The sequence below is a fragment of the Brassica napus genome, chromosome A6 (genome assembly GCF_020379485.1).
Source record: "Brassica napus cultivar Da-Ae chromosome A6, Da-Ae, whole genome shotgun sequence".
Classification (NCBI taxonomy): Eukaryota; Viridiplantae; Streptophyta; class Magnoliopsida; order Brassicales; family Brassicaceae; genus Brassica; species Brassica napus.
In genome coordinates, this window is record NC_063439.1 from 7,426,735 (window position 1) to 7,450,931 (window position 24,197).

At 33.4% G+C, this 24,197-nt stretch overlaps 3 protein-coding genes across 4 annotated transcripts; 2 read left to right on the forward strand and 1 right to left on the reverse strand.

The window, feature by feature from the left end:
• Window positions 1-635: 635 nt before the first annotated feature.
• LOC106346904 (LEAF RUST 10 DISEASE-RESISTANCE LOCUS RECEPTOR-LIKE PROTEIN KINASE-like 1.2) lies at window positions 636-6,317 on the forward strand. Of its 2 annotated transcripts, none has more exons than XM_048782434.1 (4): window positions 636-1,683; window positions 3,460-3,492; window positions 3,673-4,310; window positions 5,646-6,317. In XM_048782434.1, exons 1-4 carry the CDS (start codon window positions 957-959, stop codon window positions 6,150-6,152), a joined length of 1,905 nt encoding a protein of 634 aa, XP_048638391.1. In that variant the 5' UTR covers window positions 636-956; the 3' UTR covers window positions 6,153-6,317. The 2 variants fall into 2 exon arrangements, with proteins under 2 accessions (XP_048638391.1, XP_048638390.1); XM_048782433.1 differs by lacking the exon at window positions 636-1,683 and adding an exon at window positions 1,737-3,226.
• Window positions 6,318-7,784: 1,467 nt separating this feature from the next.
• LOC106351430 (transcription factor BEE 1) lies at window positions 7,785-9,514 on the forward strand. The gene is made up of 6 exons (XM_013791233.3): window positions 7,785-8,241; window positions 8,329-8,451; window positions 8,533-8,598; window positions 8,702-8,770; window positions 8,857-8,934; window positions 9,245-9,514. The coding sequence occupies exons 1-6, from the start codon at window positions 7,873-7,875 to the stop codon at window positions 9,329-9,331; spliced, it is 792 nt and encodes a 263-aa protein (XP_013646687.2). The 5' UTR covers window positions 7,785-7,872; the 3' UTR covers window positions 9,332-9,514.
• Window positions 9,515-17,726: 8,212 nt separating this feature from the next.
• Window positions 17,727-24,002, reverse strand: LOC106349900 (kinesin-like protein KIN-14O). Its single transcript, XM_048782435.1, has 19 exons — window positions 23,949-24,002; window positions 23,765-23,821; window positions 23,210-23,428; window positions 23,004-23,131; window positions 22,837-22,920; window positions 22,630-22,707; window positions 22,408-22,500; window positions 22,284-22,313; window positions 21,076-22,170; window positions 20,932-21,013; window positions 20,751-20,846; window positions 20,466-20,645; window positions 20,223-20,329; window positions 19,968-20,146; window positions 19,683-19,847; window positions 19,335-19,588; window positions 18,750-19,245; window positions 18,448-18,647; window positions 17,727-18,348 (listed from the first exon to the last, which is right to left on the reverse strand). Exons 3-19 carry the CDS (start codon window positions 23,373-23,375, stop codon window positions 18,290-18,292), a joined length of 3,492 nt encoding a protein of 1,163 aa, XP_048638392.1. The 5' UTR covers window positions 23,376-23,428; window positions 23,765-23,821; window positions 23,949-24,002; the 3' UTR covers window positions 17,727-18,289.
• Between the last annotated feature and the right edge of the window lie 195 nt (window positions 24,003-24,197).

The window sequence follows — 24,197 nt, forward strand, 5'->3', positions numbered from 1 at the left end:
GATAGCAATGATGGAGCAGCCACAAGATTGGCCCAACTTCTCAACTGAGCTGGAAAACATTCAAACTCTTCGGTTGTGTTTTTCAGACTTCAAGATAACCTATATTCCGAGGACGCAGAATGAGATTGCGGATGCGCTAGCTAGAAATGCACGTTCTTTTCATAGATCATTATGTTTTATTGGTTGTTCTATTCCGGTCTGGCTCCCCAGACCACCTCAAGTTTGAGTAATAGAAGAGCCGTTTGCTGTCAAAAAAAAAAAAAAAAAAGACTAAATAGAATATATTTTTTATTTTAAATAAATAGAATATTGACACAACCAAAAAATAATATCTGGTACATCTTCCTTGGTCAAAACTCAAACTTCAAATACAATAACATCTCCATCTTATTAATTTAGTTCGATGGTGTGACGAATCTTAATATAAAAAATCACTACTCTATCCATCCGCAGTTGAAGAAAATATGTGAAAATTCAGAACAAATAAATATAGTCAATATTCACTATCATATTGATGCATATACATTGGCGATTTAAGTTCAATTATTTAGAATTTTTTTGTCAACAGTTATTTAGAATTTTATTATTGAAAATCTTAGGCAAGAAAGTGGAATTAAAAAGAAAAATGAGTAAGAGAAAATTAGAAATGTCAATATAAAACATCACTAGATCAATTGCAAGACAATATTCACTGTAACAACCATCACGTCGCCTTCAGTACCAACGTAAACAAGTCAAAAAACCATTAGAGATTTTGAGATGTGAATGGAATATCTGACCGCTTCTATCTATATATAAAACATAAAATATTTTATCTTGTCTGTAATAACTCATTAACGATCTAAATCATCGTAAGTAATAAGAAGTCGACACGATCGTATTGACCAAATCTCCATAAAGTCTTCAAGAAGCAAAAGGCCTCAACTTCTTGTTGTTTAGTCTATCGTTAGAACCCTATGTCGTCGATCTCTCTTCTTCTCATCACCATAGTCAGCCTCCCGTTTTGCTTCTCCGCCGATGAACAGTACGAGAAGTGCCTATCATCGCCTCTGAGATGTGGACATGGACCGTCGGTGTTCCCGAACAACACCACGTACCCGTTCTGGGGAACCGACATCGGCAAACCGAGTTATTGTGGCCAAATACCGTTCAAACTCTCCTGCGAGGGTAATCAAACGCTAACCGTAGAGATCGCTGATCTCACTCTTCCCGTTATTTCCACGAAGCTGGAGAATAAGACAATCACCGTAGCCGATGAGAGATTGCTCGAGGGTGGTTGCCCAGAGGTTTGGGACTTCAACGGGGACGAACGGTTCACATTAAGCCATAACACAGAGAAGATTGGTCTATTCGAGTGCTCCAGTTATGACCTGGTAACACCGCTGTCAAGTATTAGTTGCGGAGGAAGAACATATTATGTCTTTTTACCAAATGTTTCTGATCATGGTTGTCCGAAGGCCGGAGAAGTCCCGGTGCTTAAATCTGCTAAGAGCGCTCTTCACGAGTTAAGAAAAACTTTGATGGAAGCTTTGGAAGAAGGGTTCGAACTGAGGTACAGTATAGAGGATAAAGTTTGCCAAGGTTGTTCCATTTCCAAGGGGGTTTGTGGTTCGGAGTTAGGGTCGGGAAGTTTCCGATGTCTGTGTTCAGACAAGCCTCACAAGTCCTCGTGCGACGACAAAGGTTAGTCCTTTATTTATTTTTTTTAGATTCAAGGTTTACTTATTTCCGTCCCAATATTCATTTTAGATTGCGATAATTGGCACCACTCACATTTAAGATTAGTTCCATCAAAACGTTTCTGCACATAGACTACTACTCAAAGAACGTATACTTTGACCAGTTGATAGAGAATTGTAGACGTGATTGACCCAACCTTCAAAATATCTTCAAAATACTTGACTTTTCCAACGTGTCTTGTTTTCCAATTTCCATTATTATTAAATCTCTCTTAGATCATTACAGCTTCTCTTTTTAAGACCCAGGCTGAATTAACTCTTGGGTTATAATGGGCCGATGCTAATGATTATGGGCCCAGTTTAGTTTTTTCGTAGTCGGTTTTAGAAGAAAGTCCTGATTATTAGCTGGGAATTTAATGAAAGAACGTATAGTTTTTCCTTGTGGTTGAAGTTTCTGCGAGTAGACCGACCCGCTCCTGACCTATCAAAAAAAAAAAATTTCCATTATTGCTTGCCACTACTTTTCTAGTTTTAGAAATACTAATTTCAAGTTTTTGTGGGTCATCTTCGACCTGCAAGAGAGAAATTAAAAATGTTCAGTTTCAAGTCAAATTGCAGTCTTTATTTTCTTTATTCAAAAGAAAATAGTTTTATACTCTTCTTTTGCACACACTAGTTGAACAAACTTCAACTCTCTCACCCACTCCTCTTTAGTTTGTTTCTCTCTTTTGTTCTCTTCTGTTTGTTCCTATCTCATTTTCTTGTTCTCATCCTCAACATGATTACTCCATGTTTCTGCTACACATCATCCCTACACAAAATCTTCCTCACTTTCATACTCTTAGCTACTCAAACCCTCTCTCTCGATCCAAAGTTTGAGGCTTGTGAGCCCAAATCATGTGGCAAAGGTCCCAAGATCTCCTTTCCATTCTATCTATCAGGCAAGCAAAAACCCTTTTGCGGCTATCCCAGTTTCGAACTCACCTGTGACGATGACCAAGAGCTCCCTGTTCTCGGGATCGCCGGTGAGGATTACATCATCAAGAACATGTCATACGAGAAACAGTGGCTACAGGTCGTGAACTCAAGGGCGTCTCATGATCCATGTCCTATCCCTATGCATAATCTTACCCTCCACAGGACTCCTTTCTCAGTGAACCCTTCTCATGTCAACTTCTCCATACTTTACAATTGCTCTGGCAACCTGTGGGAAGATTTTAAGACATATCCTCTTGCTTGTTCCGGCAACACGAGTCTTCCATCTTTCGGGGTCTTCCAGAGGGAAACTCCAGAGAAAGAGAATCTTTTTGCATCCGGGTGGTGTCAGAAACAAGTCGATGTTCCTGTTTCAGCTAGTGACAAGTCTGATGTGAACCTGTTGTCAAGAATGTCTTTTGCCGAGATCTTGAGGAGAGGTTTTGTTCTGAATTGGACTGCACACAGTTGCGTCCGCTGCAATAGCAGTGGCGGGCGATGTGGAACTGATGATAAGGAGTTCGTTTGCTTGTGTCCTGATGGACCTAACATTCATAATACTTGCAGGAAGGGTAACCAATGCATCGACGTCTTATTGATATTTTTTTTTTTTGAAACACTGACGTCTAATTGATTCTCTGACATATATTCTATGCTTTAGTTCTATTAATATCAACCCTTGTATTATTAGCCTTTGTTTAATCTCAAGTTGGTTGTTAAAATATCTAGTCATGCATCAGTTTTGTGTTCTAGAGAATGCTCAAATCTGATTAAGGTTGTATTGGTTTGTTTATTTGTATTTCAGGTGGTATCGACTGGAAGTTGAAGATTGTCATAAGTAAGTATATTTCAAAGTTCTAATTTTTTTTTCTGTATTTGTAATATGGTTTGCACCTAAAAATTAAAACCATCAAAACCGATTGCATTTTTTTTTACTAATAAAGCCCAAAACCTTTTCTTCTATATTCTGTCTTTCAAGTCTCACAAATTACAAAACATATGTTTCTGTCCGACGCAGGTGTTGTCGCAGTAACCGTGGGACTAGCGATAGCGAGCATAGGTTGGTTTGTGTACCATCGTAGGAAAACCAAAAGTTACAGAACTTCTTCAACACTGCTTCCAAGAAACAAATCCTCAGAACCTTCTTCAAAGTCATCAGACGTTGAGAAAGCAGAGGATATGTTAGTTGGTGTTCGTCTTTTCTCTTACGAAGAACTCGAAGAAGCCACTAGTAACTTCGACCCATCTAAAGAGCTAGGCGATGGAGGCTTTGGTACTGTCTACTACGGTAAGCTTAAAGATGGACGAAGCGTAGCTGTCAAACGGTTATACGATAACAACATCAAAAGGGCAGAGCAGTTCAGGAACGAAGTTGAGATCTTAACAGGGTTACGACATCCGAACCTCGTGTCTCTCTTTGGATGCTCCTCGAAACAGAGTCGGGAGTTATTGCTAGTGTACGAGTATGTCGCAAACGGCACGTTAGCTGATCATCTACATGGTCCACAGGCTAACCCGAGTTTACTTCCTTGGTCTACTCGGCTCAAGATCGCTGTTGAAACCGCATCTGCTTTGAAATATCTCCACGCCTCCAAGATCATCCACCGTGATGTTAAGTCCAATAACATCCTACTCGACCGAAACTTCAATGTCAAGGTCAGTAACTCACATTCTGGCTATTACTTATAAGCAGTGTTCTAAAATGCGCGTCTCTTTACGTGGCATGAAAACTTCTAAAGCCTATCTAAACGAGACTACAGAAATATATTTTCATAAATATAAATATAAAATTAATATATACATTAGTTTTTAAAAAGTGAACATAAAATTTTTGAAATACAAAATTTATGTCTAATGTATAATATTCATTTTAACATATACAAGTGGTTTCAGACATATAAAAATGAAAAGCATTTTAAATATAATAAATAATAAATTTAAAATTATTTTGTAAACAATTAAACTAGTAACTATAATAATATAAATATATAAAATAAGTAACAATTATTAATAAATACTAACATTTTAAAGTTACATAATAATATCAATAGTTTAGATTGTTAAGTATTAATGCTTAAAATCCGTCTAAGTGTCTAGATCTTATAATATATGTCTAAATACTATTATTCATTCAAATGATATAAATTTGTATAAAACAATGTATAAGGTTAAAATGGTATCGTAGACTACCACATATGTGCCGCATATAGGGTTGGACAAAAAATCGAATCCGAAAAACTGAACCGAATATGATCCGAAAAAGTAGTACCAAATCTGAATCGAAATTAATTAAATATCCGAACAGGTTTAAAATTTTGGTATCTAGAGAACCGAAACCGAATCAGACCCGAACCGAAGTATTTCAGATACCCAAATGTATCCGAAGTATATTTATATACCTAAATATATTAATTATTTTTAGATTTAATGTATATTAAAAATATCCAAAATATATAAGATACTTTTAAGCTGTCTAAAGTACTTAAAAATATATACAAACAGTTAAAAATAAATGTCTAAAATAGCTAAAATATACTCAAAATACCAAAAATACTTGAAATAAGTTTAGGTATTTTGACATATATTATTCAAATTTATATTAGTATATTATTTTATTTATAGATTTTGAAAAATTTAAAGTATATAATGAATTTTAAAATTTTAAAATCATTTAAATGGGTTTTCCGAACCCAATCCGATTCCTCAAAAAACCGAACTAAACCCGAACCAAACCCGAACAAAAATTTAAAAATATCCAAATATGACTGAAATCTTTGACTCCGAAAACCCGAAATCCGAATAGATCTGAACCGAACCCGAATGGATATCCTACTTCTAACCGTGTATATACATATTTTAGAACACTGCTATGTCTAGTGGACCAACTCTACCGGTCTAATTGGGACCAAAGTGATTCAAAGATTTGGTCTGATCATAAACTTTCCAACGTTAACTTCTTTAACATATTTTTGCTTGTTTCTCGACATTTAGGTTGCGGATTTTGGACTTTCGAGACTGTTTCCAATGGACAAAACACACGTATCAACCGCTCCACAAGGAACTCCAGGCTATGTCGATCCAGATTACCACCTATGCTATCAACTCTCCAAGAAAAGCGACGTGTACAGCTTCGCGGTAGTGTTGATGGAGCTTATCTCCTCGCTTCCAGCTGTAGACATCACGAGAACTCGCCAAGAGATCAACCTCTCGAATATGGCAGTAGTTAAAATACAGAGCCACAAACTCCACGAAATGGTTGATCCTTCCCTCGGGTTCGACACGGATACAAGGGTGAGAGAGACGGTGATCGCAGTCGCTGAGCTTGCGTTTCAATGCTTGCAGTCGGATAAAGATCTTAGGCCGTGTATGTCGCACGTGATGGACACGTTGACGAAGATAGAAAACAATGGGTTTGGTTCGAATATGGATGTTAATAAGAGTGGACCGTTGGTTGTACAGTCTCCTAATAGTGTAATGGCGAAATGGGACAGTAAGTAAATTAGTCACACGGACACTAACATTTGTATGTCTATTAATGTTTAAACTTGTTAACTGAACAGTTAGAGATTGATGTCTGTGTTATGTAATAGATTATACTTTTTGGGAATGTATATATGATCTGAGTTTCATAAATAAATACAATCTCCACTGTTGTTAGATCCATGCATGCTCTTGTTTAGAACATTCTACTATGCCTATGTACTATGTAGACTAGCACATGTTCAAATTTAACTTTGTTAAGGCTCATTTGCATATTAACTACTGGAGTAATTAAATCAGTTATTTTTGCATGATTTTACTACTCACACAAGTATGAAGAATAACAAAAAGAATTACATACAAAGTTTTCAGTTTCTTTAATTACAGAAAATTGCTGAACTAACTACAGAGATGTATAATGATTCATATGACTACCCAGCCATCTTGGAGATTAAAAATAATCCAGAAAATTGTATCAAGCATGGAATCCATAATAATGGTCATTTCACCATCTTTTAGGTTTAGATAAATAAAGTTTTTTAACGTCATGGTTATTTATTTCACTGAATATTGATATAATATGTTTTCATTTTTAATCATATAACGGCATCAAATCAATGTTAATAATCAACCAAGGATGATCGATCACTGAAATTTAAAAACGTCACAAACTTATTAGTATATATTACGAGTTTGAAGCCTAACTTTTTGCTTCCAAAATTTCCTAATTAAAGCACACCAGTTTAGGGAGTAGATATTTTGCTACTTCTAATAATGAACAAGTTAGAGGGTAAGTCGTCTTGAATGGATGTAATTGCATGTCAATCATATCCCTCTACCATTCATAATTGAAGCAATGGCCCAACTAAATATTGACCTTTGTTGCAACCTAACTCTTCCCTATAACTTAGTGTTTGATCATCAAAAAGGACAAAAACTCAGCAAATGTCGATAAATTATTTTCTTACCTAGATATTATATTATTTGGTAACTGACAAAATTTACATAAATATATGAAGATACAATAACAAGATACAAAAACTATATATATCGTCAACTTCGGTTTTATGTTAAAAAAATATTAGAACCCCTGTTTTTTACTTAATACACAACTCCAACCTCTTACTACATGTTTTCACTCATCTCCATATTCCACAAGTTCTTTTCCTTCTATCTCATACACATATACTTTTTTAAGTTCTGTCGATTTCTTGGCATTAGCCATTTGGAAGCATAAGTTGACAAATGGATGTGATGTTTTACCCAATATGCCAACATAAAACCCTCCCTATAAAAATAATAAAAAATATTTTTATTAAGCTAAGCTTTGACATGAACTTAGTTTGACTACATCCATTTCATTGTCTTCCCAAAATATTAAAAATTAGTTAAAAGACAACCAAACTATTTCGTAACCTTACAACCAAACTATAAATAAATATGTTTAGTTCTTCCCCCTTGCAAAGAGAGAAGCCTTGTAGGACCCACAACCAAAACAATGGACCCACTTCCCTTGTTTGGCCATATCTTCCCGACACACAAATCCCAGAAGGTTCACTTGCCCACGTGTCTCTCCCTTTATTTCTTTAGTCTCATTCTACATTTCTTTTTCTCCATTATTAAATCAAAATACTAACTATAAATCAAAATTAAAAAAACTCCAAATGATCAATATAAATGTCTCAAGCTTTTGTATCATAAACCAATTCAAACTGATATTTCAATTCATTATATCAAAATGGCGAATTTCGAGAACCTATCTTCCGAGTTTCAGACAATAGCCATGGATATATATTCTTCCATGACTCAAGCTGCAGATCTAAATAATAACAACAACATTAGCAGTAACCTTCAGTTTCAAACGTTTCCTCCTTTCTCCACTTGTCTCGACTCTCTCTTCCTTCATCATCGTCATCCACAACAACTACTTGATCTTCCCGGGAAATATCCAGGCAGTGATAATAATCTCTCCACGACTTCAACTTTGTATCATTCCAGTCACAACAACGTCGACGAGACCAAGAAGAGAAAAGCTTTGTTACAACCTTTGTCTTCATCGGAGAACAGTAGCGTCTCTGATCAGCTGAATATCAATACCACCGAAACTGTAATTAATCTCAAAACCCTATTTTTTTTTTGTTCTGTTAACGCTTTCATTTTAATGATTTTTGTTTTTTCTCATCAATTTTTTTAGGGTTGTTCGAGAAGAGGTAAGAGGTTGAAGAAGAAGAATCAAGAAGAAGAGAAAGAGAGAGAAGTTGTTCATGTTAGAGCCAGAAGAGGCCAAGCCACTGATAGCCACAGCTTAGCAGAGAGGGTAAAGCTGCTTAATTATTTTTAGTTTGTTATATACAAAAAATAAACGTCCGTGGTTTATTCATTAATATCAAAATTTCAGGTTCGGCGAGGGAAAATTAACGAGAGATTGAGATGCTTGCAAGATATTGTTCCCGGATGTTATAAGGTAACTAATGAATGGAACAAATATGAGTAAATCCAAATGTAATTTTTATATCGAGTTTTTTTTTGTTTGGTGACAATGAGAGTGTGCATACATGTTTCTGCAGAGTATGGGAATGGCTACGATGCTTGACGAGATTATAAATTATGTCCAGTCTCTACAAAATCAAGTCGAGGTTATTAATCAAAAAATCTCTAGTTAATATGTAATATTTTAGGTTAAACTTTTACTCATTCTTGTTTTTGTTGTATGTGGATTCAGCTTCTCTCGATGAAACTCACTGCTGCAAGCTCGTTTTATGACTTCAACTCAGAGACCGATGCTGTTGATTCCATGCAGGTACAAACAGATTATTAGTGGCCGTGGTCCAGTATGTGTTTGATAGAATCGGTTCTCGTTAACTTTATTCAAGTATATGTTTTATGTTTATGATTTCGGTTCGGCCTAATAAATTATATCATCAAGCATACTAATTAGCCCACAGTGAAAATTGACCGTTTGTCAATTCCGATCTGGTCCGGTGCGGCCTTTGCGTAATTGATCTTAAATCAAGACTTTAAGTCATAGTAGTTTGCTGTGCAGCTATTTTTTAATGTGATTAGTTACTTATTTCTCTAAGTATTGAATTTGAATGGAAAACAATTGGCAGAGAGCAAAGGCTCGTGAGGCAGTGGAGATGGGGAGACAAACAAGAGATGGGAACCCTGTCCTCCATTTATCAGCATGGTCCCTTTGACTTATGTTTTCCCCTTTTCTTATTTTTAATATTTTCCCGAAAATATTCTTATATTCATTTGAATGTAATATGTTGTTATATGACCCAACTTGGGATAGTATTTGTAATCTATATACTTGTAATTTCGAAATTATAAATTTGTTGGTGGCTTATATTGTTCTAATGTAAATGTCTCAATTCTCATTCTTGTCTTGTTATCTTATAAAACTACAATATATCATTTGGTTTTTGTGAATAACTACCCAAAGTCATAACTAAGTGAATAATCACTTGATCAGTGTCATCACTTAATATTTAACACCACCTCCAATCCATATTATATTTTCTTCTATAATAAAACTATTATAGATGTACATTTTTTACTCCAATGTACTTTTAAAAATAGAATTATTATATTCTAAAGGATATATAATATTATTTATGTTTCTAAATTTAGAAATAAAAATAATATTTCTATATATATTTCCTATAGAAAATTCTATTATATAAACATACACGGATCAAATTCACTTTTATAATAGAATTCTTTTGCTAGTTTATATTTTTTCTAAGATTTATCCTTCTTATTATGGAAAATCTATTCTCTATTTGCTAAATCATTGCATGTGACGTTCAAGTTCAGTTTCCAACATATATTAAATGAGATTAGTTTCTGTAATGATTAATTCTGTTAAGAGACAATTTTCCCACATATATAACTGTTTGGGCTAATTGGCTGAGTAGCCACAAAAAAAAATAAAGTCAAGGGAATGGACAAGATTTTGACGTAATGCATTCGTTCGCTTTTTGCCTTCTTTTCTGCCGGTTATGTCCTTATACATAAGAAGTTACCGGTTCCAACTCATGGAAAAAACAACGTGGTGATTTTGTGTCCTTTAATAACAATGACACACTTTAGAAAGCGCGTGGGTAAACCATATTCAAAAGCAAAGGAAGGAAAACATGGAGAGAGATGAGTTGATGAAAAGCTTAAGTGTGAAAAAAACAACGGTGTTTAACGGAGAATGCAAGAATGTAGTTCCATACTATATATTTTAGATAGAATTCAAATATATGGGAGACGTTTCCATTCGACATGACTAACGTAGAATAGAATCCTGTTTGTAATTTAGTAATATAATCACGAACAAAGACAGTGGAATGGGCGGTTGGGGAGAGGCAATGATGTATTTACTGCAATAAATTTACAATTGTGGTTTACAACTCTTCCGTTTTTAAGAGTAGGAGAAAGCCACAAGAATGTAGTTCCATACTATATATTTTAGATAGAATAATATAAGTACAAATATATGAGAGACGTTTCCATGTATATCTTACATACATATGACGAGTGTTCTGTTCCATATCACCTAAGTAGTATAGGATTATAAATCCACTTATAATCTCTAAATACTAAACATATCCCAACCACAATTCCTAGATACTAAACATTATCTCAATCTCACCCAATCCCTAAATACTAAACCCTAAAATTTAATCAGTAAACCCTAAAAACAAATATAAACAATAAACTCAAATATAAACCCAAAACCCAGATAGAATGGAACAAAATAAATAACATAGTACATATTGGTGAAATTATGAAATGTCTATGATTGCATAAAAAAGTTAACGTCGACAATAACCATACTTCCCCACCTTCTAAATACTAAACCCTAAACTCTAATCACTAAACCTTTATCCAAATATAAACCCTAAACCTAAATATAAATCATAAACCCAAATAACATGGAATAAAATAAATAACATAGTACATATTGGTGAGATTATGAAATATATATGATTGCAAAGAAGAAGTTCATGCCAACCCAAAACCATACTCCCTCACTTTCTAAATACTAAACTCTAAACTTAAATCACTAAACCCTAATCCAAATATAAACTATAAACCTAAATATAAATCATAAACTCAAATAGCATGAAATAAAATAAATAACATAGTACCTATTGGTGAGATTATGAAATATATATGATTGCAAGGAAGAAGTTCATGCCGACCCAAAACCATACTCCTTCACTTTCTAAATACTAAACCCTAAACTTAAATCACTAAACCCTAATCCAAAGATAAACCCTAAACCCAAATATCAAAATTTAAAAAGTACATAAAATTGTGTAGTATTAAATTATATTATGTAATATTAAAAAAACATCATATGAATATCATTCGACTCAACATCACATTGTATTATGTTTTATCTGATGTCATAATAAATTTTATTCCATTTGTGTTTAATATACTATTTCTCTTTACAAAATCATATACACATCAATATAAAATATGAAAAGGTCAATACATTCAATATTGTTTGTCATTCACAACAATAAAAAGTAAGTATATCTGACGACATCAGTGAAGATAGTACATGCAACCGCATCGGAGAAAATAATTTTGTTGTTGATTCACTAGATAGAAGAGAAAACCATACAGTCATAGAATTATGAGAAGAGGGACAATTGCGGCAGAAACGAATACAATAGTTTCGATTGTATAGATGGAGGTGATCGCCACTGAACAAGTCATGTCACTCGCCACACAAGTCTTCAAAACTCTATTATTCACCACAATCCTTCACCATCAACAGAGACAATTTCATCAACAATTCCATACATCACAGAACATCACATATTAAATTATGATGATTAATTATGTGGTGATGTCAACACACATTATTTTTAAACTGAAAACCACTTCTATAACATATACTATACTATTAACATAATAATTACTATACTATGCGGGTAGATATATGTACTACTCCATTTATATACAACACAGTCACCCACCAAAATATAGTTTATATATTATGGAAATAGACATCTATACTACTTTATTTACTTCTATATAGTATATTTTATTTACAAATTCACACAAACAAAGTATTAGAGGTTGACATAGCTATCTTCATCAGGTCTATTTCCATGTATATACACAGTTAACTATATTGTCATGCAAATGGAGTACAAGCATAAACAGAAAATCCCAAACTTCTGGTTTCTTTACTTTACAATATTAGATTCCGACATGTAATGAATAAAAATTCAGAAAGTTTAAGAGCAGTAAAACAACTTACATAATAAGCAATGTGATTTTGTTTTACCGCCGTTACGGTGCCGTCTTACTCATGCCTTTTGTCACCTACCGAGCCTTCGATAATGGTCTTCTTCTCCACAAACTCACCAAAAATGTAACCGGTGGCGTCTTAATCACTCAAATATGAAGATGAATCTGTTGACCTTTCCATATTTTACCATTTGTTTTGTTAACTATGTGAGAGTAACTAAAGGCCACGTCTTTCTTTTAGAATCACTAGTTAATAATTTAGATTATAATTTTTTTGCAGGTTTTACCGGTTAAATGAAAGGGTAGGATGGCAATATTATAGAAAATACACATTGTGTATCGTTATATTAGGGAAATTGACTACTTCATAAATTATCTTTTTTTTCTTGGTTATACAGACATATTTCCCTAACTGTTTTGGGCTACTTGCTACACCACAACACTATATATATATATATATGTGTGTGAATTATGCAAGTAGATTTTGTAAAAAGTGTGACTTCTACCTTAAGAATTGATAGATTATTTTCTTTTTAAAATAATAAACTAGAAGACTTTTGAAAAGGATAGGTTAAACTAAAAAATTCTTTACCATTCAAGTTATTAGTTGGTTACTTGGTTTACCATTAAACATGTTAAATATATCTCCAATGATACATCAAAATGAGAAAAAAACATTAAAAATAAGGAAAGTATTTTCTCCAATAACCCATCATTTTGATAGGAAAATGAATATATGAATAGTATTACATCATATTTGAACTACTATTTAGAGCATCTCCAAAATAAACTCTATAATTTTAAATATAAAGTTTTTTGCTCTCCAAATTTGAAGTTTCAATATTCAAAACTCCAAACTTGAAGTTTCACCTTTTTGTTTGCATTTTGGTCCTTATAATTAATTACACATCATATTTATGATTCTTAAGTATTTTCTCATTTATTGTTTTAATCTTTAAAACTTTTGTATATCATAAATATTTCAATTTTATTTTTATCAATTCAAATTTTACACATAAATTAAATACAAGTTTTAAAATAAGATTTTTAATATTTTTAAACTAGAAAAGACAACAAGAATATTACAAAATAAACTTAATAAAATTTTTTTTATAAAGATACATGAAGACATAATTATTGCACAAATTTAAATATTACAACAACACTAATAGTCTAGTAATTATTTTCCAGAACCTCTAAAATATTATCTAAACAAATTTTGTGTAACCGAAGATAGAGCATTACGCAAATAATTTATGGAATATTGTGATATTTTACTTGTATTTTAATATTTAATTATGTAATTCTATTTATAATTTTATATTTTAGTGTAAGAATTTATTAATTAATATTAATGTAATATTTTTATATATGTTGTAGTTATTTATAAAAGTTTTATAGATTTATATTAATTTCGACAAATATAAAGACCGTAGTGTAAATTACAAATATTTTTGAAGTTAAATTTGATGTTTTGCTTTTGGAGAAAAACACCTTGAAACTTCAAATATAAAGTTTTACAAACTCTAAAATAGAGAGTCTTTTTTGGAGATGCTTTTACAAACTCATTTTGATGTTAAATTTGCATAATAATTCCTCTATTTTTGATAAAGACTTTATTTTATGTTTAAGTAATATATTTACACAAATTATTACTTTTAAATTTGTGTTTAATATATACACACACTGATTAAACTTTTGTTTAATATATATACACACTGATTAAAATTTTGTTTAATATATATACACACTGATTAAACTTTTTAACTTGTATTTTAATAGTTATATAATAAATAATAAACAGTAACATTAAAATATATCTAAACAACAATTTAAAAATACAAACCTAACGCAGAAAACATGTTTTGATTTATTATTTGTGCAAAATATATAGTAGTAGTACTGTTTAAATAAAATTATATTATTGTATTGTATGTGGTTATGTAACTTTATAAATACAATACAATAATATTTTATTTTAATAAAATTAGATTTTCTTTAAAATAAAGTAACATAATTTTGAATTCTATCAAATAAAAGGTGTTATTTACAATATATAAGAAGTTGCGAAATGAATATATTAGAAATTGAAATGAAAAATGAGAGAAATCAGTGGAGCAAATCATAAACTCATTTTGAATTTGCATTATTTTAAAGAGAAAAATAATATAAATAATTGGAGATGGTTTTAACAGTTATCATAATGGAACCTTGCAAACTAGTTTTCAGTCCATTACTAGAAGAGTACACTAGATAATAATAAATAAAAACTCTCAATGTAAAAGAGTCTTTTTCCTTCTTGAAAACGAAAGGTGGATAAATAGCAAAACCAAAAAATAGGTTTGACCAAGTCAAACAGCGAGATAGGCGTATTCACACACACACATAGCGATACGATAGAGTGGGAGAGGCAAGTTGCAACTTGAACGGTTCAGAAACGGAGAAGAGGATTGGAAGTATGGAACCAAAATACTTTGTCGGAACGAAAAGGCAAAAGCACCCTTCACATTCTGTAGCTTTCCTAAGACAATGATGTGTGTCTCCCAAACCAATCACAAAGACAAAATAGTTAAGTTGCGATGCAAAGCCAATGGACGTGTTTTTAAGACGAACAACCAAATATTTTTGAGATTTTCTTCTCTTTTTGTGGTGCTCTCTCTTATCACATCTCTTGTATTTATTCATTTCTTCATATATTGATTGCAATAGAGACGGTTCACAGAATCAAACGATGTTGCCCATTCATAATCTTCATGATTGAGGTGTACAATTCAGATATTTCAGTATATATTTTCATATAAAATTATAAAATATGACATTTGTGATCTGTTATTCTCTATGTTTCTAAATTTTTGTACACACATATATAAATACAAAATATAACATTTTCATTCCATTGGGCAGGTCGTATCTGAGCATATACAACATAAATAGTTCGATTTGAAATTTCATTATATATGTATTAGGACATGCTCGATCGAAATTACCTTTTGTTTTCCTAATGTAAAATGTCTAACTCAGTGTGTACATTTCTCATTTTTGTACGTGAAATATAATTTTATTTTGTTTGGATGCTTTAAGAAAATATATAGGCAAAGCTTTGCAAGTTGCAACGCGGTAATTCAGTTTAAACATTATAGATGTTAGTCAAGTTGGGGTTTAAGTTCTATCTTGTTTTTTTTTTGAGAGAAGTTCTATCTTGGTAAAGCAAGTTTCACACAATTCACTCGAGATTGCTTATTATGGTGATTGTGGCTTATGATGAACACATAAAAAACATTTGGCTATGTTACATGCATGTATTGCATGCATTAAACTTCCTATTTATTTGTTTTATTATAATTGGACAAATAAGAAATTAAGTACGTTGTCCGACGTTCGCGTAAAAGAGAAAACTCCAAATCAGACTAGAAATGCCGTAGGAGTAGCTTTAGGGCATTACAAACGAATTGCTAGAAAAAAAAACGAATTGCTAGAATGCAAACTACTTGCTACTTTCAGAATTAATAGAAAAAGAAAAAAAGATGCATGCATCCAGCTTGAAATGGACCATACTTTAAAAGGGTGATCAATGTGGGATTTGATATTTACTTTCTCGTTTCTATTTTAAGGGAAAAGAAATAAAATTAGAAGTACTTAGACTTGAAAAGGCTCGTTTTCATAATTAAACCATCACAAATTGGCATGGTTTCATTTCTCAAAAAAACAAATTGGCATGGTTTCAGTTTTTAAACATTTTATAGTGATGTGAAAAGATATTACAACTAGGCCCTAATTACAACAAATAGGGTATAAATCATGGGGCACGTTGTATTTTGAATTATTCCTTTTAACAGGCAACTTGTTTCTACGTATCTGTTTTTTTTTCCTTATTCTTTTTGTTTAATATTGTACTATATTGTCTTTTATCAATACCATTAAAAGAGGATCATTCACTTAATGAAAATTACAGTTTCTCAAAAATACCCTTATTTTTACAAAGGATGAATAAAATTCATTAATGACATTTAAGTCTTTTGGTTTTGGGCCTACATATACACCTAAATACATTTATAAATAATGGGCCTATATATATTTAAAAGATATACTAACTTTAAATATAATATATGTATAAATATATTACGAACTATAAATAAATTAGCAAACATGAAAATATCATTTTCTTAAATATACATATCAATATTCAAAACAGATCATTTGAATATTATACATTTTTTCAATACAAACCAAAATCTTATATCCTACACCATATATCATATACATATTTGAATATCATTTTTCCATTTATAATGTCATTTTATACATAATATTGATATGGTAATTATGAGTGTTCAAGAAAATTTTAAAAACTATATTAAAATTAATTTTGAAATCTAAAATAAAAATACAAACTTATAATAGGTTATTAATGACGAAAATAAACTAATATTGTCATATCAATAAGTTTTTTGTATTATCATTTTTTATTTGGATAACATAATAAAATTTTATCAAATTCTAAGGAATCACTAATTTATGTAATATTAATAAATATATGAGTAATTTAATCAATTTAAAAAAAAATTACTATTAGATATTTTGTAATCGGATCAATGGTATCAGATTGCAGGTTAATAGTGAGTTTTTGGATTTTTACATGGTTATATCAGATTTTTAATTAACGAATTTTTCATTAAATCCGAACCGGATTATATACAATGTATCGGGTCTATAGGTCCAACCATGAATCTAGGTCAGATATGAAAACAAATCTTAAAACTCAAACATTATCATAGAACAACTACCATATTTCGAAAAAAATATCATATTTTGAAGAGAAAAAAAATGATAAAACCCTAAAAACTCAATTGTTATGGTTCGAAACAAAAATAATGGTAATTTGCAAATCAGTTTTCGATTAATAAATGAAAATCAAACAAACCCGCGCTTTCTAAGCGCGGGTCAAAATCTAGTATTTTTATTATAATTTTCCCCATTTTGTGATCTAAGAAGTCTATCTTCTTTGTCTCCTTTAAGGCCAATGATCTATTTGTTCTTTTCCTCCTTTGATTAATATTTGTGCAGTGGGCAAGAAAGCAAATGTCAGAGAGTGTCTATCCACTATTATATAACTACTATCATCTTAAAATGTAGTGGTATGCAAAATTGGTTAAAAGCGCCATTTCTTCATGCCACACTAATCAAACAGAACCTGAACTTAATCTTTTGTTTTGTTCAAGTACAAGTAAATGCTTCTGTTAATATCTTGGCAAAAGAAAACAGCATAGTATTGTTCATGAATCGTCATGTATTATATAGGTACAAGATGCTGAAGAGGACATAATTGGGGGTTTACAATAAGTCATGAAATCATTGGGCCCCCAAAATATTCCAGAAATAGATTTGGTGATCACATCATCAGTTTGGTGGGAGAAAGAACAAAAAATGGGCTAAATTCAGGTATGCAAAATAACACTGTGGGGACTGCTCACCAATATATTGTAAGTGGATTTACTATGGAGCTAGCTGTTGTTTCTATGTCAGCATTTCAAATCTCAGTCACATTTTATAACAAATCCATTTCCATGTACAATTATAATAAGTATCTTGGTATAATACCTGGTTATCTTGATTCACATATATATTTTACAGTATGAGAATAATCATTACAAGTTAATTTCACACCATGAATCGTAAGATTATATGTGATGAAACATTTATTGTAAATATAAGAAATATTTGGTGAGAATAATGAGATTCGTATATTTACAAATTTTGTACATATTTAAACCAAATGAAACTACAAAATTAAGTCTCAGTTGAAGCCAATGGATTCAATAGAGAGTGAAAGAGAAAAATATAAAGTATTTGTTTTTAAAAAATAAACCGGCTAAGGACCAAAAGAGTTTTTTTCTTTACGACCACCGTTTTGGTGACTTGACCAAATTAGAAGCACTTCCTGTCTTCTTTATGCCTTGAGAAACAATCAATAATACACCATGAGAACTAAAACGAAAGAATAACTAATCTCTTCGATTTAGAAGCTAGAAATTATATTTGTTTGATGGCTTACTTGGTGACATCAAACTTGATGTGGGCTTACTTGGTGACATCAAACCTGATGTAGGCTTGCTTGGTGACATCAAACCTGATGTGGGCTTACTTGGTGACATCAAACCTGACGCGGCCTTTACAGCCCTCGTAGCGACCTTAAGTTTATCAAGTGGCCGTGTTGTCTTGGTAGAAGCCCTTGGCGTCACTGGCTTAGACGTTCTGCAATGTTCGGTTTCAGAAATCTTTTTTAAAATGTTCAGATTGCACCTAGTTAATTTCATTTTATATTTAAGAGAGGAAAACGAAAAAAACGTTACTTACTTGTCTGACATCTTCAATGGTTTTCTTCCTTCTGCTGCACGAGGAACATCGATGGACCCTTCTGTTTCATCATCAAGCCTCTCTTCATACTCTGAACCAATAGAGGAAGCTAAGGCCTCCCCGTCCGTGATTGAGTGTCGTGATTGTCTGAGATGATCCTGTTGGGATCTTGAATCTTCTTCTATAGATAACTGTGACTCTTCTGAGTAGAACTCATCGGAATTTCCTAAGCTCTTTCTCTGCAGTCTCTGTGGGTAATTAATGTCCTTAAGCAAATGTAGCCTCTCTATCTCGTCGTCTTTTCTTGCTATTGTGTCCTTAAGGGACCCTAACTGCTCCATTAAGTCTCTAACATCTCTACCATCTTTACTGCTCTTTGCAGCACCTAACTCAACTCCAGAGACACGCTCTGCGAATTTCAAAGTACTCATCGACTCTGAATATGAAATAACATCAGGATTGAGTTGCACAAACATCAATGTCTTTGCTCGCCCACCTGAAATGTGTTAAAGCACATGGAGAAGAGTTAGGTAATATCAGTTCCTTTCATGATGTAAAAAACAGTACACCAAGTTTTAACTTAACCTAGAGAGCTTTGGAGAAGCTGAGTTAGTTTGCTGTTTCTATATGGTACATGAGAACTCTTTGAAGCAAGAGAGAATATAACATCTCCTAGAGCTGAAAGTGACTTGTTTATATGTTGTGCTTCTTTAAGCCTATCTCCTGTAACTTCAGAGCGATCAACTCTCTCACTACCCGCCAGATCTACCAAATGTAGATTCCCGTACAAGGCAGAACCGGTCTTCAAGTCCTTCCCACGAACATGAACAGTGACGATACTGCATAAGGAATCGTTAGCCAAGTTTAGAGACCAAACTATCTAGATAATGGACAAAAGACAAAAAGTGTTTGTTTCAAAGATCTTAGGCGAACCTATGAGATCGGCTACTTCTTTCATTCAAGGCTGTTGAGCTAACGACTCGGTTATTTAGCCCGATGTTCATTAGTTCAAGAACATCTGAGGTCGATGTCACGGGATACATGCTTGCATCAGGTACAGCAAGACCGTTTTGTTGGGTTGTAGAGAGAATACCTAAAGTGTGAAAGTCAAGGAGAACAAAAGACTTGCACACAAGCACAAAGTAGGAGGACATCTAAATTGCAGTAGAAAGTTTGAAAGAGATGTAGAAAACCAAGTAAGAGCAGATAAAAGGATATCTCTTTTGAGAACTGTCACCAGAGAGTAAATCGCGCACTTGTTCATTGTATATCTCCACCATCTGCACCCCGACTTCATAGGCTATGTTGCTTTTTCGAGACTGAGAGATTTTAAAGAGGTCATTTAGAGCACGATAGTTTACTCCCCATTCTTCCTCACTTGCTCCATCTGGACCGGTCTGTACAAAGTAATAATGATGGTAAAAAAATGCAACAAAATGACATATTTATTGGAAAATGGTAGTGAGTGAATACCATTGTGTAAGTTTTGCCTGATCCTGTCTGACCATAGGCAAAGATACAAACATTGTAACCATCCAGAACCGATCGAACAAGCGGTTTTATATCCGAAAATACCTCAGCTGAAAGAATAGGAAAAATACAACAGAAATTCTGATAGCTTTTAACTTGATTAAGAAGATGAATCAAAAAGAAACTTTAAATGGAATTATAAAAAGAGCCCTCAGAATAGAGGTCAAGAGGCTAACAAAAGAACACCTTGAGTAGAGGCTGGACTGTAGACCTTATTGAACCTAAATTTACGAAGACCATCTTTCCCAGGTTTTGTGGGATTGAGAACTACCAACTCCCCATGCTCACCAATGTGTTCCACCACAGTGTTTGATGCACCTTGCCCTGGCAAGAAAGGCCTTACCCGGCAATACACTCTAATGTTTCCTGCAAGCCATAACTTGAAAACATATAAGATGCATATAACATGATTTTTTTTCTAAATCTGGAGAGTTGTAAAAGCATGAATATGTTATACATGATCCACGTTACCTTTTAGCTCCTGAAGTTCATTGAAGAGCTTTTGGTTTTCAGCTAGGACAGCGTGATAGTTTTCGGCAGCTTCTCCTAGTTCAAGTAACTTCTTCCCTGCAGAGCCAAATCAAACTTACAAAGTCGCAAAACATAATAATGAGTTATTATTAACACAAAATATATGTCCGAACTTACTCACCTAATTGACTAAACTCTCCTTTATAGCTGTCTTGAACTTTTAATATTTCTTGTTTAATTGACTTAGAATAGAGCCTCAACTCCTGGAAAATTTAGCAGCTCTTGGTGACTATAAAACAATAACTAATTCAAGATGTAAGCATACCTGAAGTGCTTGGAACTGGAAGTTGATAAATCTTCTATATGAAAGTTCTTTCTGACTCCAACTCCGACTCTTCAAGTCTAAATTTTCTTCCATTTCTTTGGCTTTACTCTTCCACTGGGCTAGATTATGTTCAAGCTCTCGATTCTTTGCTTCAAGGCTTGTATTAACAGTTATTGTCTCTATTCTAAATTGTTGCAGCTCCTTCACCTTTTCCTCAAGAATCGTTTTAGCAGAAATTGCTTCTTTCCCCATCTTTTCAAGCTCTCGGTTTTTGGCTTCTAGGCTTGTATTAACAGCCACTGTCTCTTTTTTGAATTGTTGAAGCTCCTTCACCGTTTCCTCAAGGGTCGTTTTGGCAGCATATGCTTCTTTCCCCATTTTTTCAAGATCTTGGTTCTTGGCTTCAAGGCTTGTGTTAACAGTCACTATCTCTAATTTGAATTGTTGAAGCTCTTTTACCTTTTCCTCAAGAGCAGTCTTAGCAGCATTTGCTTCTTTTCCAATCTTTTCAAGCTCCTTAATCCTCTCCTCAAGGGCAATTTTTGAAACGCTTGCATCTTTTGTCATTTGTTCAAGCTCCTTCACCCTGTCCTCAATACCCGTTGTGGCGACCTGTGTCTGGCTTTCCATCCGCAAGCATTGTTGTTCATATGCTTTCTTGGTTGTCTCTAGTTCTCGCCTTAAAGTGGAAATTTCAAGATTATATTCACCATTCACCTTCTCTAGCCTAACTATATCCTGCTCTTTGTTTTTCTTCTTTTCTTCCAGCTTTGTCTGGTTTTCCATCCGCAAGCATTGTTGTTCATATGCTTTCTTGGTTGTCTCTAGTTCTCGCCTCAAAGTGGAAATTTCAAGATTATATTCACCATTCGCCTTCTCTAGCCTAACTATATCCTCCTCTTTGTTTTTCTTCTTTTCTTCCAGCTTTGTATGGCTTTCCATTTGCAAGCATTGTTGTTCATACGCTTTCTTGGCTGTCTCCAGTTCTCGCCTTAAAGTGGAAATTTCATGATTATATTCACCATTTGCCTTCTCTAGCCTAACCATATCCTCCTCTTTGGTTTTCTTCTTTTCTTCCAGCTTGGACTTTTCTGTCTATTATAGTCATCTCAAGCAAATTAAAGATCTCACCAAAGTCAAGTTTATCACGGCCAAATCGCAGTAAGTAATTTTACATGATTGCAGTGGACAGATGCAAAAAGCATTACCTTTATCCGTCGAAGTTGTTTCGTAGCAATCTGGTAAGATATAAGTTGATCAGAAGAGTAAGATATAAGTTTCAAGAAACAAAAAAAAAGAATTCTCAGGGCTTAAGTTTTTTTTAAATGATACCTCATTTTCTTCACTAGTTCCTGAAGCTAAGGTTTCAAGAACTTTGATCCTCGATTGATACTTCTCCTCACGAGCTTTAAACACACTGTTTTGCTGCACAAATAAATATCAGAACATAAAATCAGTTGAACACAGTTTACTATATAGATTCTTTTTTTTTGGTAATCATGTTAAAACTTAAAACACAGTTTACTATATTGTCAATGAAAAAACAAGAAATACCGTTCTTAGATGCTCAGATTGAGTTGATATACGTCGCTCAATTTCCAGCACGACTTTTCTCAACAGACATGCTACACGCTGATCATTACTGATTAGGTCAGAAGGTTTCCCAAGTGTGTGCATGCGTTTGCTTTTGCAGTAAACTATTTAAACAAAGACGCATCCATCTAAAAGTATGATGAGAATTGTTAAAGAGTCACAAAGTACCTGAGGGACTTCACCATTGTTTCTCTCAATACTGTCATCAAGAATTCCAGTTGCAATACTTAAAAGTGACTGAGTGGGAGCATTCTGCATCCAATAGTAAATGAGTTTGAAAATAAATTATTATTACAAAAGAACAAAACCAGAGTCTAGGAAATGCAGAAAAATACATCTAAATTATTAGATTTCATCATCTCGGAGATCTTTGCGGCTTGGAGATCAAAACGGCCTTGTTTCATTTGGAAAGCCTCGTGGAACTTGTGGCCTCCATGGAGCATTGATGCAGGGGATGATGGATCTGTGGTTAAAAAAAATAAACCATTAAAGAATAACTATATATATGTGAAGAGAGAAAATAAAATAAAAATAAAAGTACCCAGTGGGGAAGAAGAAGAAGTGGCTTGGGGACGTTGAAACTTGGAATCCGCCGCATAAGCTTTGCGCCTTTCATAAGGAGAAGATGGAGAGAAGGGACTACGAGGAGTGGAGTCTCCACGAGAGCTGCCTGATTGATCAGTGAGAGAATTCATCATCAATCGCATGGATGGGTCGAAACCAAACTTATGAACGATCCTTCATTCTCTATCAACAACGCCTGAAACAATCCATTGTGTTTCATAGTTAATTGAGCCATTAAGACCACATTACGTGCTTAGCATCATTATTCATTTAATGTTAAAGCTCGATCTAGCTTACTATGTGTAACGTCTAATCACCAGGATCGCATATCAACCGATCGATATTGTACTTTAAGCTCTATCTATTCGTTTTTCAATCTGTAAATTAAATCTCGAAAATGATCTAAAGCAATGAAGTCTGATCTAATTACTAATCAAATCTCTGGAGAAATAAAATGACGTATAACCACCATGTTCCAAGTTGCGACAATGCGAATAAAAAAGAAGAAAACAGCTGTTAGAGACGAACCTACCTGGAGAGTAGCAGAGACTCGCTTTGGTGCAACACGAGAAGAACGGCATTGAGGAAACTAAGTCAAAACACACACATAAGTAGAAAGAAATTCACGATCAGAAAATCGGATCATGGCAAGGAAAAAAAAAGAAGCAATTTTTTTTCTGAGGAGATGTCTTTGTCGGGAAAGGGGGAAGTCTAACCTGCGAGAAAACATAGAGACGGAGAAGGAAACGTGGGATGGATTGATTAGTCACGTCAAAGAGTTTTGTGACTCTATTTTTGTTGTTCTTGTTGCTGTAGCGCGAATGTAGGAAGACGCGCGAGTATCCCTCTTTCTCCTCCGATCGTTTTATTATACACCGGGTCGGATCGGGTCGAGTCCGGCCAGGTCGGGTTTTCATTTTAAATCTCACCTAAACAAAACCATTATATTTCTGTTTATTACAGAT